Below are 14,242 nucleotides of genomic sequence, written 5' to 3' on the forward strand. Positions count from 1 at the left end.
ATTGTAACGTGGCTACACAAAAATATGTCTGTTTCTAAAATAACGCGCACTGATTCAACATACGATACAATGAACGTGGGTTTCACTAGACATCAACTGCGTCCAGTATCCTTCCGACTTCTATTTCTATTCTGAATTATGTTTAGTACACGAACATACGAAGATAATCAAGCACTTCTTCAAAATTTCCTACAGCCTTTTGGGCTACGGTTTCTGCTTGCTCTGGTTTGACATCAAATATTTTACGTTGTGTTCGATCGGAATGGTTTACGTAATTGAAAACGCCATACCAACCTATTTCGAGATTGAAACGTCAAATCATTGGAAATGTTTGTTGTTTATTTCCATTTCCATTACGTACGTACATAAAATATACTGTATTTTATTTACGCTTAAGTCAATAATTTATTTAAATAAGTAAGTAATAGGTCTGTATAATTAGATATTTTAAACTGAAATGAGGACACCATTACGCATATTGTAAATGTGAAAGTGTGTTTGTTCTTTAATTACGTCGCAACGGAGCAACGCATCAACGAGATTTCTTGTGCATGAATATAGTTCAAGAACTGGAGAGTGTCGTAAGCTACTTTTTGTCCTGGAAAATCAAAGAATTCCTACGGCATTTTTAAAAGTCTATATCCACGCTGACGAAGTTGCGGCATCAGCAATTATTATGTGCTTAGTTATTAAGTACTAGCTGATGCCCGCGACTTCGTCCGCGTGGATTTAGGTTTTTAAAAATCCCGTGGGAACTCTTTAATTTTCCGGGATAAAAAGTACCCTTTGTCACTCTCCAGGTCTTAAACTTTACCCATGCAAAAAATCATGTCAATCCGTTGCTCCGTTGCGATGTGATTGAAAGACAAATCAACAAACCAATAAACAAACACACTTTCGCATTTATAATTTTCATAAATATTGAAAGATTGTAGGTATTATTGTTTTGAATTTCTTATTTACATCAAAACACGTTGGAAACCTAAATAAAGACTGTCATGTGACATGTCTGTCGCAAAGTTGTGGTGTGAAGGCGGAGGGTCGGATTCAGGTGTCACTCACAAAGCTTCCGCTACATTGAAGGCTGTACCGCAGGCTGTACGTACGCCCCTCTGCCATTTTGCTGACGGAATTACATATTTAAATGTTCTCAATTAAGTACCTACGCATACTTTTATCATTGTTGTAATCTCCGTTTAGGTGTAGGCCGTACAAGCTGTGATAGCATAGTTAAAACGTCGGTCTCCTATAGTCGGTCTAGTCCACCTAGATCTAGGGCACGCAACTTTAACTTTCCGGAGCTATGGGCGTTTTAAGCAATTAAATATCACTTGGTTTAACGGTGAAGGGAAAGAAACATCGTGAGGAAAGCTGCATGACTTGGAGTTTTCCATTATATTCTCAAGGGTGTTTGAAGTCTGCCAATCTGCCCCCCAATTGTGTAAGAATAACCATTTCATGACTATCGCAATCGTCAAGAATTCTGCCCTTTGATTGGCTGTGAAAAAATGTAAACAGCGAATCAACCAATCAAAGGGCAGAATTTCTTGACTATTGCGATAGCCATGAAATGGTTATTCTTACACAATTGGGGGGCTGTACTTAGCCTGCGTGGCCTGCGTGACTATGGCCAGACCCTTCTTATTCTGGGAGGAGACCCGTTCTCAGTAGAGGGCCGGCGATGGGTTGATCATGATGATGATGATTGAATACCTAGGGAATTTATTTACTTAAATATTTATTTATTGGTCGCCCTGAACTGATCGCTATGCAGCGGTAAGCCTTGGATGTTACTGTAGCTCTGTTTTTTTTACAGTTAGAGGTGCATGCCCGGGATCGAACCCCCGACCTCCTGAATAGGAGGCCAGCCATCACCGCTCTTAGTATTTTGGAGTAGTTTTTTCAATTAGGTATTCTTCAATACTGAACTCAAGTGCGGGATGTCCCCCGCCTCATATTCCGATTGCAATATAAATATAGGTGCAAAATAAAATACTTGCATGTAACCTAAAATACTTTATTACGATCGCTTCGGCCTTCGGTTCAGTTGCGAGTTCACATCATAGCCTGAAATATTTCTACGGGAATGACCTCATTCCCACTCGTTACAACTAAGTACCTATACTACTTATTCGAAACGCGAACTATGATCTAGTAACCTAGTCTTGGCAACAATTTATTTATTTATGGGCAGTGCAGTCGCGTTGAACAGAATTTACGACGATTGCTACGAGTAGGTATGTATCTAGATTCTAATATGCTCTGTGTGAAATCTAAATATATAAAAGGAAAAGGTGACTGACTGACTGACTGACTGACTGACTGACTGACTGACTGATCTATCAACGCACAGCTCAAACTACTGGACGGATCGGGCTGAAATTTGGCATGCAGATAGCTATTATGACGTAGGCATCCGCTAAGAAAGGATTTTCCTGAATTTTCCTGATGAAACTCCTAAGGGGGTGAAATAACGTTTTGAAATTTTGTAGTCCACGCGGACGAAGTCGCGAGCATAAGCTAGTCAAAAATAAAACCGGTCTAGTGCGAGTCGGACTCGTATACGAAGCGTTCCGTATCAACGTAGGTAGGTACAAGATAATACTAAGTACTTTTTTATTTACACGGCGGCAATTTTGAATTTTTCCGAGGTATGTAGCTATAGTTAGACACTACTAGGAGTACTAGGTACTGAAAGGCGAGAGAAGAAATTGAGTTAAATGTTTTTTTTAATTCAAATACAAGTTAGCCCTTGACTGAAATCTCACCTAGTGGTACGTGATGATACAGTCTAAGATGGTAGCGAGCTAACCTGGAATGGCAGTTTTTATTAAACCCATACCATTTTGGTTTCTACACGGCATCGTACCGGAACGCTAAATCGCTTGACGGCACGGCTTTGCCGGTAGGGTGGTAACTAGCTAGGTGACGTGGCTAGTTACGTAGCCTACGTCAGAAGCCTCCCACCAGACCAGACCAGAATTTTGTAGAAATTATAAAATTCCAAACCCCTGCCAGCATTCGAACCCAGGACCTCCCACTAATAAGACCACAGCGCTTACCACTGCGCCAGGGAGGTCGTCAAATGTGCGCAATGGTTTTACAACAAAAAAATAAATAAACTGGAATACCTACCAGCGCATTTTTATTTTTATGAGAGCTGACGGTAAATTTTGTATTGAACAAAATGCCGCCTTAACTTTGTTATGGACTTGTTCCGACTTAAAAATTTGAACAGCTTAGGAACAATTCTCGGGCACTTTTAAATTGGGGCGAATTTTATAAACAGGAAAGGCAAGACGAGATTTATTTTCGTATTTAGAAGATAATCCTGTGTGCTTCATAATGTTTAGGAGTAAGACATATTATAATGAAAAACATCTATGTAAGTACACGAAATATTGATCAATAAAACATTACAAAATAATATTTGCAAAACAATAATATCTAATCATCCTCCTAATCAAAATAATAAATTATGTTCGTCATCATCATCAACCGATAGACGTCCTCTGCTGGATATAGGCCTCTTGTAGGTCCCTGCGACTCGTCTGATGTTGTCCGTCCACCTAGTCGGGGCTATTCCAACGAAATTATGTTAGGTGTAGTAAAATTGGTAAAGAAACCTACGCTATAAAATAGTATGGGAATTATATAAAAAATGTACAATTTGTACATAAAACTGCCTGGAACCTGGAAATAGCACCTAACTGTGGAAATGGTGATTGCGATTTCCAGCTAAATTACATTTCCCTGATGAAATTAATTAATTAAACTTTATTATCATTATTCAGTTTTCAGATAACTAATACTATTTATTGTTGAATTTACTATCACTGGTTTTAAACCGACTTTATACTGAAACAAAATAATAATAATGACGGCAGCATAGCGCGACTGCAAAACACGGCTCCAAGTTCAAAGTTGTAATACATGCGCGTGTAAGCCGCGTTCCTGCAATAGCGCGTCGGTCGTCGTTCTTCAAAAATTCGTTTTTTTCGAATTTCAATTTTTCACAAACCAATACTGGGATCCTGAGATCACGGTATTAAATAAATCACTATTAATACCAGTATTGAAAAAATCCTGTATTCGAAAGCCTTGCTGATACATTTCCATGTATTGCAAATAGAGTACGGGTGGCGTAGTTTTCTTGCCCTGATGTAGCGTTAGTAAGAAAAACCACGGTAATGTTTTTTAAGCCCTGCGCCAGGTATGGCCTGCCGTCTTGGCTTATGGTCTTGAGTGGGCATAGGGTTAAGAGACCCCCCACTCCTGGCTAGGATTTGGAATACTCTTCTGCGATCTGTATTTCGTACCAATTACAATCCGGGTATCTTTCAAATTAGAGTGAATAGGCATCTTCGAGGCAAACGCGTCCCATCTTAGGCTACATCATCAGGTGTGATTGTGATCAAGCATATTGTGCCTATACCTAGTGAATAAAAAATATGTGTTATCGAGTCCACCATTTTCACCTACGAGTAGCGCAGATGAGGCTGATTGCAGAAACTCGCGAGGTAGTGGAAATCGTACTCGAGTATGCGCGCTTTTAGTGAGAGAGGTCATGCCGTTACGTATTGTGTTGTGAGTGTGGTTTAGGCTTAATTTTTTTATTGCCGCCGAATTTGTGTTTATGGCGCTTTTAAGCGCTACCCGAGGGCTGAGAATGATTAATAAAGTTATAAATAACCTGAAGCACCAGGTTAAATTTGTACGCTTATCTTTTATAATTAATTTGTGCTGATTTTTCATAGCGGGCTATCAGGTTTTACCGTCTACGCAAAAGATCGTAACATGGTAGTTATTTCCGAATAGTATTTGAGAGAACTCATAAACTAAAATAGATTCTACGAGATATTACTCGAACCAACATTTTTTTCGGCTTTCACTCTTCATATTCAGAAACCCTGTTTTTTAAAAAATTATATGCTTTTGTGAAGCTTACGGAACTATTTTTTAACTTTACAGCTTTTATAGTTTATTTTTAAAATGGCTGTGTTACACAAACAGTGGGATAGATGGACTGGACGAAACTATATCTAAGGCTAAGGGTTTCTTGTTTTAATACGGAATCCTCCAAAAATGTAAAGAATGATTTTAGAACATAAATATAATTTTAGATAATATTTAATGTAGGTATACCTTCTAGGGCTAAATGCACAGAAATCATTTTGTCATTTCTGTCGGTAAATATTAATATTATGACATAGACGTCTACCACTGGATACGTATAAGCATCAATAATTAGTTATTATTGCACTTTCCATAAGAATCATTCCAAGTAAGTACATAGTTTATATCCTACTATACCTATAATATTATACATATATATACAGTATACCTGAATAATGTCGTAGGTATTAAAAAAATAAAAAATGCATAGCTTGCTATAAATTCCTATAAGCCTATTTACACAGCCGACCGTATTTTATCCGCATGATTTAGCCACGGTAATGTTATCTATGCAGTATTCCAACTACATACAAACGGGCGAAACGCCAAGCTATACCTACGCGCCTCGATCTCGCGGTGCGCTCGCGGTGCAGCCAGTCGCGACTGTGCCGCAGTGACGAACGGACGGTGTTTTGTTTTTTTAATAACCGCACGATTTTTTCACTAAAAATAAGTTTAAGTACATATTTAATATGACAAGTATATATTTAAACACAAAGTAGGCAAATGAAAAGTACATATTTAAACACAAAGTAAGCAAATGTAATTAAAATGCCGGAGGCGGGCAGCCCTATCGCATGTTTACGTACCGCGCTGCTGTAGGTATTTATTTCAAAGATACGGCCGAGTTACAATACTGTATAGATAACATTACCGTGATTTAGCGGCTCGATAATTGAATTCAGACCTTACCAGTGTAAAGAGATAATTTTGTGAATTTAATTTTGAGGTTAAAGGTGCCCATACACTGCAACAGAGCAGAGAAGTGATCAGCAGACCAATGTTATTAAAAGATGACGTGATAAAATGATCACGTCACCTCTCAAAAATTTTATTGGTCGACTAAGCACATCTCCGCTCTGCTTCAGTTGATTGGAAGCTGGACGCCCATTTGGTGTTAACGCCTTACGGATCGCTTCCTTTCAGCAACTGAAACAGCTTTTTGAGGTGCTTAGGGGCGGTTCTGGCAACTAAATAACAACTAATGCTCCTCCAGCCCAAATATTAAAAACAGTCACTGCGTTTAGGACACTCTTAAATAAGTCAAAGTCAAATAATTTATTCAAAGTTGGTAAGTAGGTACCATTGTACACTTTTTGATAGTCAATTGTTGAATTTGTAATGATGTACCTCATGGTGATAATTAACTAATTTTAAGTTTACGTCAAACTTAAAATTAAAACTACGAGGGTTCCAAACGCGCCCACGTCTGAGAAAAGCCCACAGCAAGTTCAGCCGGGTATTCTTTTTACTATCACCACTTTGTAGAGGCATGCCGCCTCTTTCTAAGGCTGGCAGCTGTGAAGAAAACATTGAAGCTGCCCCTTGGAACAACAATTCGAATTCGGAACGATTCAAAAATCATGCTGCGAAGTTTTCTTAACAGCTGCCAGCCTTAGAAGAATCAGAAGGCCTCTACAACTTCACAAAATCACAAGTTTATGATAGTACAGTAAGAACAAAGGAATCCTAAGATACATTTCAGTATGTGAGCAAAGAAAGGTTCTTTAAATTTTAAGTAAGTAGCTGTAACCTACCTAATGCCTATTCTGAAACAGAAACCCAGATTTTGCTGATGCTCGAAGTTGAACGTCAAGATATTGTCGGTAACGACCATTAGAATTGCATAAGTTTGCTAAGTTTCACGTAATTAGTGTTGGAAGAAGTGTTGGAATTGGTTTGTTGTAGTTTTAAGGTTCTACAGAGTAAAGTTGCAGCGGTCTTAAAGTCACGTTTTGTTATATAAATCGAAAATATTGTGATTACTCAACCTTTAGAGCTTTTGGCAATTATTTCTCCGTTTTATGTTCATATTTTAATTCACTATTATCTTTTACTTTTACAATATTAAAAAATAAATAAACAAATTTTTAGTTTTTAAGGCCAAAACTTGATTCTTTGTACATTCGAAATGTGTCTTTCTTGATTTAGTATTAATAATACTTACCAAATCTTTTATCAAATTAACTTAAACTATAGATATTCTTCTTTTTGTTGCAGATATCCACATTTCCGATGTATACTTCTGAACCTTGAATTAACAATGTACTACCTCACTTTTGAAAAATATTTGGGCTTCCAATAGCTACTCACCTACCTCAAGTTGTCTATAATGACGAAAACTTTGTACTTCAAAGAAGTTGAGTCGGCGAGGAGTTGTAATTGAAAGTTTAATTAAAATGGAGTAAGATGTCTACGAGGGAGGTGGAACTAACTGGCGGAGCGCCGTGGGGCTTCCGCATGCACGGCGGAGTTGATCAGAACCAACCGCTCAGAATATCCAGAGTAAGTACCTATCACCTAATATAGTCGACGCATTTTAAACTGAGTCGTCGAGTTATCTGTCTGTTTCGCTCGCACTTACAAGTCGTAGGTAAGTGCGAGCGAAACAGACAGATTACTCGACGACTCAGTTTAAAATGCGTCGACTATACCTACCTTGAGATTCATGGGACAGCTGAGATACTTTAATATACTTTGACTGCTCTGACTTAAGATACAGTTAAAATGGGACAGATTTATTATCTTTCACACAAATCTGTCGACGTAACAATCGATCGATGGAGTCTGTCATGTTCGTAAGAAACCTAAATCCAGGCGGACGAAGATGCGGAAAACAGCTAGTTAAATAATATATAGGTACCTACCTAATAGGACTTATACATAATTTTAGAGCTTTGCTCTTGTCGGTAAAACTTTCCATCTATGTTTAATTATCTCTGGCTCTCTTTCACCGCTATACTAATATCTGATACTAAATGGCTAACTGACTGATCTATCACCACACAGATCAAACTACTAGATAGATCGAGCTGAAATTTGGCATGCTGATAGCTATTATGACGTAAAATACCGCTAAGAAAGGATTTTTAAAAATTCAATCCCTAAAGGGATAAAACAGGGGTTTGGTGTAGTCCGGGCATAAGCTAGTAGGTAGTTAATATGATTCGACACCAACTTTCTTCTCGCCGATCTATCCTTGATCTTCTCCACAGTTAAAATATCGTCTTCCCCTTTCACGTCGTTTACAGTAGGTACCAGAAAGAACCAACACGATTCTACAAAAATAAAATCTTTCTGCAAATATTATTACAAGAATTTATTTGCCAAAAAGTAAATTAAGTCATGCGATTAATTTCCAGAAACTCGACAAAAACAATCAAGTTAGGCGTCTTAAGGCGAGCACTTTCAAATACCTTCGTCTCAAATTACGCCATTAAAATTCTTTCTTTGATGTTTAGACAGTGTTAAGAGAAATTATGTGGCCATTTCGGGTATTGAAATGCTAAAAATTATTGATACTTTCTGACTTTGACATCTTAATCTTGTTTATCTCGATAGCAGAGAGAGGGGTAGCTCTCGGCACAATTTAACAAAACGTCGAGGCTTCGACTTCACTGGCGTCAAATGTTAGTACATTTGATGCTAGGTAGCCCCAAGGTAGCCGGTATTCAGGATCAAACCGAGAGTTTCCTCAATCTAGTTCACTCTGCTCACGGTTTGACCCTGAATCGACATTATTATGTGAAATATTAGGCTAGGGGTAGGCTAGGGGTGATGTGAAATGATCGTTTCTTCGCCTGCCTAGCCTACCTACATTTTACGCACCAACGTCTCTATACTCCAAGAACTCGTCATTAATCACCGTCTTTCAACGTTAGTACAGAGTCGCATGTTATAGAGTTCTTCAGGCATGCCTCCCGGCGTGAGAGTGCCTCCATTGAGCGTCTTGTAGTGCAGGGTAACGTGGAGGGTACCAGAGGGTGAGGAAGGTCACCTGCGCGATAGACCGACCAAATTTAGTCCGCTGTAGGCGGTCCCGTACACGAATGTACCAGACTATCGGCCAGCAGAGAGAAGTCGCCAATGCTCGTAAGGCGTATCTGCCCATCTACCCTCAAAAATGTCACTTCATGTTCATGATGACCACGACGCCTCTGCCAAGAGTGTTACGACGAAGAAGAAGATGAAGTACTTCAGTACTATTTTACATTGGCATGTCGGTGACGAGACCTTGAAGCTTTTACTTTATCCCAATATCGACCAACGCGCCTAAAAAAGTTTCCACTTCAGGTCAGCTATGCTATATTTGTTAGGACACTTCCGTAAAGCCAGGAATTTTTGATATTTTTCTGTACAAAAACTTTATTTTCTTCACCAGAGTCTCAGCGATACGCCAGAGCATACGTTCAATGTGAGTACCGAGTGTGCCGAATGTTTCCTTAACAAACAATAAATATAATCAATCTTGCTGATGAGTGTGTGCCTTACTAAAATATTTGTCCGCTAACACTTTAACGACCCTTTTGCTTGTACGTACTGAAGTAATATTTCTCTATAACAATTGATTGTTTTGCAATTATCTAAGCAAAAGATACTTATTAGCTGAGCCGTGCCCATGTCGCTCAGGTGAACTTTCTGATAATCCTATCATACTACTACGTTCTTCTTTTTTCTGACCTTATCCCATGCTGCGTGGGGTCCGCAGAATATCTTTGTTTTACACTTACCTACTTCTTTAATGCATTATCCACCCTTTTTACACGCATATTTCAAGTATTATATCCACCTTTTCTTTGGTCTTCCTCTTCTCATTTACCCTTCCACAATCCACAAGCATACCTATTCTAGGTTACAGAGAGAAAATACTAAATTCTAGAGTTAACAGTTTGAGCTGTAGGTATACAGTTCGTTGATATTTCAGTCAGTAGGTTTCTCATAAGATTAAATACATATAAGCTCGCGTCTTCGTTGATGTATGTTTTTTCCACATATTAAGAACTTTTTGTTTTCCCGGATAAAAAGCCTAAATACTAACGGCTCACATGATAAACAAACTTGTAATCGAATAAAAAATAGGTAAACAAAGAGTAATCCAATTCTTAATAGATAAAAATAAATTCTAAAACTAGTTGTCGCTTGACTGTTATCATTGGCTAGATATCCAATAAAAGTATCATTTTAGACGTGTATCTATCTAATAACTTCAACTAGGTATTCCTACTCAAAAGACTTTCGAAAAAGATCATATTAAAGAGAAACAAAAACCCATGTATAATTGCCCTAATGTTAGAATCATCATATTATCGTTATTCATTTTCTCCGTTTCATATTTCACCTCTGGAGCAGAACTTTTGAAAAGTTTTTAGTTCTATTAGTTCTCGAAAGAAGTCATAAAAGTAATCCCCTCGGAGCTCTCTTTGATTCTCGCCTCGTGTAAAGCCTGAAACAAACAAATTATACTGCGAGGGCAGCGCGGCGCGATGAAACTGTAGGACGTTATACGTACATACTAAACGCGCGTGTAGGCGTGTGACTTCGCACTATGAACGTTTTCGCAGGTTCGCGCTTGACAGACAAGTTGGAAAATAATCCAAACTATTCCTTCCTTTTCATTCAATACAATCTTTGCAACTAGAATACTCATGCGTTTCTGTTTTCTTTGAATACTATATTTTAACCCTATCTTACCTACCTATATCATTCAACCACGGAATAAATTAAAAGTGTAATCTTTTTTCTTTGAGTTCTATCAATGCCCTTATTATAAATGGGAAAGTGTGTTTGTTTGCTGGTTTGTCCTTCAATCACTTCGCAACGGTGCAACGGATTGACGTGATTGCATGGGTATATAGATAAAGACCTGAAGAGTGACGTGGCCTACTTATTGTCCCGGAAAATTAAAGAGTTCCCACGGGATTTTTAAATAACCTAATTCCACGCGGATGAAGTCGCGGCCATCAGCTAGTACTTATAACATATTATTTTAATCATAGACTTTTTTGCCATTTCGTGGTACTCACAACTGAGTGGAAAAAATAAGGTCATCCCTGGCGTAGGCACAATGATAATTATTTTTGATATTTCAGAGAGAGAGCCTGTTAGGGTCAGACTTTCGTTATTTTACCTATGATATAAACGTATTATAAACCGCATAAATTATTCTACGGTTATGAGTTCATCTCGACTATAAAAAAATATCATTTCATTGTAACAGAACGCTGCTGTGTAAAATTGTTCTCTTTTGTGACCCCTCGCAACTATTAACTGCGTTAGGTTTGTGAGAGTAATTCAGTTCTCCGCGTCTTACATTTCACACCCGAGACAGGCTCAAGTAAGTCTTTATTTTTAAAGTGCATGAATGAGGGTACGAAAGTAGTCTTGGCTGCTCTCTTTCTCGCATCCTTGCACCGCCGCGCGCGGTACGTAAGTGTTATCGTAGGCTTTCTACGTTTTCCTATTTCCTTGGATTCAGGTCGCTTAATGTAAAAATGTGGTAGGTTTTTATTCGATTGCGTTCTGTTTGAATTGCATAATAATGTTTTCGTGTAGGTAGTCTTTTTCCTAGCTTATGTCCGCTTGGATTAAAATTTTTGGAAATTGGGTAGGTTTCCGCTAGATTTTTAAAAGTTTTCCTGGAATAAAATGTTTTTTTTTTATTTGTAGACTAGCACTTGGCTGCAACTGGTGGCAAGTGATGATGCAGCCTAAGATGGAGCGCGCTTGCCTAGAAGATGCCTAATTACTCTAGTCTAGATAACCCCGGAAGCGTGCGAAAGTATCATCACAAGCGGTTCAACCTTTACGAATATTAGCCTGGACTAATAGACAAATGAAATCACAGATCGACACAATTTTTATAACAAATAAAAATTGTGTCGATCTGTGATTTCATTTTTGCCATAGGTTAGAAGCCATAGAATCATAGAAAAGTCCACTGACTATAACTGTACCTACCTTTTGAAACAAAGGGGTAGAGACGAACCACAATCACTTAAGTGCTCAGTATGACAATGCTTTGTAATGGTCGGTAAACTACAAATTCGTACCTAATAACTTCGAAAGTTAAAGCACATAATATCATAACTCTGTTTAATAAGCTAACTGAAATAAATAGACTAGAGTTTTTATCTTTGTTGTATCAGTAGTTTCTTTATTTTGAAATTTTTTCTTCGAGTCATTTCGACTGGCATCACTCAACCACAACGCGGTAGTACTTACCACTCTAATAGCATTGATAAGACGAGTTATAAATAGGAGGAATTGGATGCGGTGTTCAAGGAGGCAGATAGGGGATCGAGTAAGCATAACACGTGCACGCGGAGTTACGTACGTGCCTCCAATGCTAATCTGACTTTTAACTGACCAATCTCGATGGGACCGCATCGAACCCACAATTTTCACTTACCTAAGCGTTTCTTGATCTTAGTATTCTAGCATGTAAAATAATAGAGAGAATAGGGATCATGCTGAAATGGACGATGCTAATTCAGACTTCAGAAACGATATGATAACATGATGTATTTAATTTCATCAATACGTTATTATAACAATTTAAAATCAATTAGATAGATAATACTTAATAGATGTAATGATAAGAAGTAAAAGCCCTTTTTAAACTCAAAGCTTTAAAAAAATTTAAAAAAAAGTTTAAACTTACTCATGAAAACAAGATATAAAAATTCAAATACGACTATCCTTCCACGGACACAATATTTCCAATGCTCATCTTCTATCTCCTTCATCAGGCCTTTGTCACCATATTTGTTTTTGAAAAGTACCTACTCATGAAAAAGAAGCCAGGAGTCCAAAATCTGCCACATGCCTTCAGAGAGTTCCAATTCCCACCAATCATCCAAACCACACGAGCATGTAAAATTTCCACTCAATCGAACAATTCGAAATAGCCAAAAAATCAGTTACCTACCAATTTGAACGAAATGACGCAAATTACGAACAAGTCAAACTAATGAAAAGCTTTTAAAAAGTAGAAAAATTGGCGAATAGTTTTACACATTGGGACCCCTATACGTCCATCGGTAACTTATACGCTCTGCCCCATTCAGCTTCATAAATAAAATTTGTGTTTCTACAAGTAGGTGTGATACTTATAACTTCGTCTGGAAAGTCCTATACATAGGTATATTTTCTAAGTTGCGCGACGGCAACTTGGAGGTTGATTACAGATTGTTGTACGAGTTATACTTTTAATTAAACTAAGTGCCCCTGCTGCAACATTTCGAAAACTTCCACGATAAGACTTGGTACAACTTTGTTTGGGTACAGAAATATGTTCAGTACAAAAAGCGTCTTCATGAATGGTATTACCGTGTTAGTCTTGTTAGGTTGGTGGTTACGGAATGGGAACTTTTAAAAAGTTGAAACAAAATATACCCACATATGTTGTATGGGGTCGGGGGTTCGATCCCAGGCACGCGCCTCAAGTTTTCGGAGCTATGTGCGTTTAAAGCAATTAAATATCATTTGCTTTAATGTTGAAAGAAAATATCGTGAGGAAACTTGCGTGACTGAGAGTTCTCCATAATGTTCTCAAAGGTGTATGAAGTCTCCCAACCAAGCACTTGGTCGGCGTGGTAGACTATATGGCGTAAACCCTTCTCATTATGAATACTCCGTAGGCTCCGTAGTGGGCCGGCCATGGATTGATGATGATGATAATATTGTTGTTTTGATGAAAGAAAAAATTGTGGACGAAGCACAATGAAGTATGAAAATAGAATTAGTGAAAGGATAGGGAAAAATAAACGTAATTTTTAATATTGTGTGGTAGTACTTAACAGTATTTAAAAACATATTAATAATTTTGTTAATTAAAAAAAATCTTTATGAAAGGAATGTTAAGAATAAAAGTTGAAAGCCTTTTAAACGAGCATTCTCCAGCCCTTTATCATAGTAACAATCTCGACACGGACGTAAAACAATAGGTTTGCAAATTTTACCTTTTCTTTTTAGTATATTTTCTCTGTATCAAAAATTTTCCAGCTATTGCTCTTGTTTCAGAATGAGGGGTGTTTTTACTGTGTTGATTTTTAGGGTTCCCTCGGGTATGGTGCCAACGGGGCCCTATTAAAGCCTCCGCTGTCCGTCCGCCAGTCAGTCTGTCCGTACGTCCGTCTGTCTGGCACTGGGCTGTACCTATCTTGTGAAGTCGTGAACCGTAATTGGTAGAGAATTGAATTTTCACAGAACGTGTAGGTACCTATTCCTATTACCGCTATGACAAGCAATAATAAAAAAATTCAAAATATCTACCATGAAAATTTAA

At 37.9% G+C, this 14,242-nt stretch overlaps 1 protein-coding gene across 1 annotated transcript in view; it reads left to right on the top strand.

Annotated features, from left to right (window-relative positions):
• LOC117986978 (sorbin and SH3 domain-containing protein 1-like) overlaps positions 1–14,242 on the top strand; it is a 170,944-nt gene that overhangs the window by 14,467 nt on the left and 142,235 nt on the right. Inside the window, 1 exon segment of the mRNA XM_034973939.2 lies at positions 7,177–7,461. Within this exon segment, the coding sequence (XP_034829830.2) occupies positions 7,366–7,461 (96 nt within the window). The 5' untranslated portion in view covers positions 7,177–7,365.

Source organism: Maniola hyperantus, chromosome 12, assembly GCF_902806685.2.
Source record: "Maniola hyperantus chromosome 12, iAphHyp1.2, whole genome shotgun sequence".
NCBI lineage: Eukaryota > Metazoa > Arthropoda > Insecta > Lepidoptera > Nymphalidae > Maniola > Maniola hyperantus.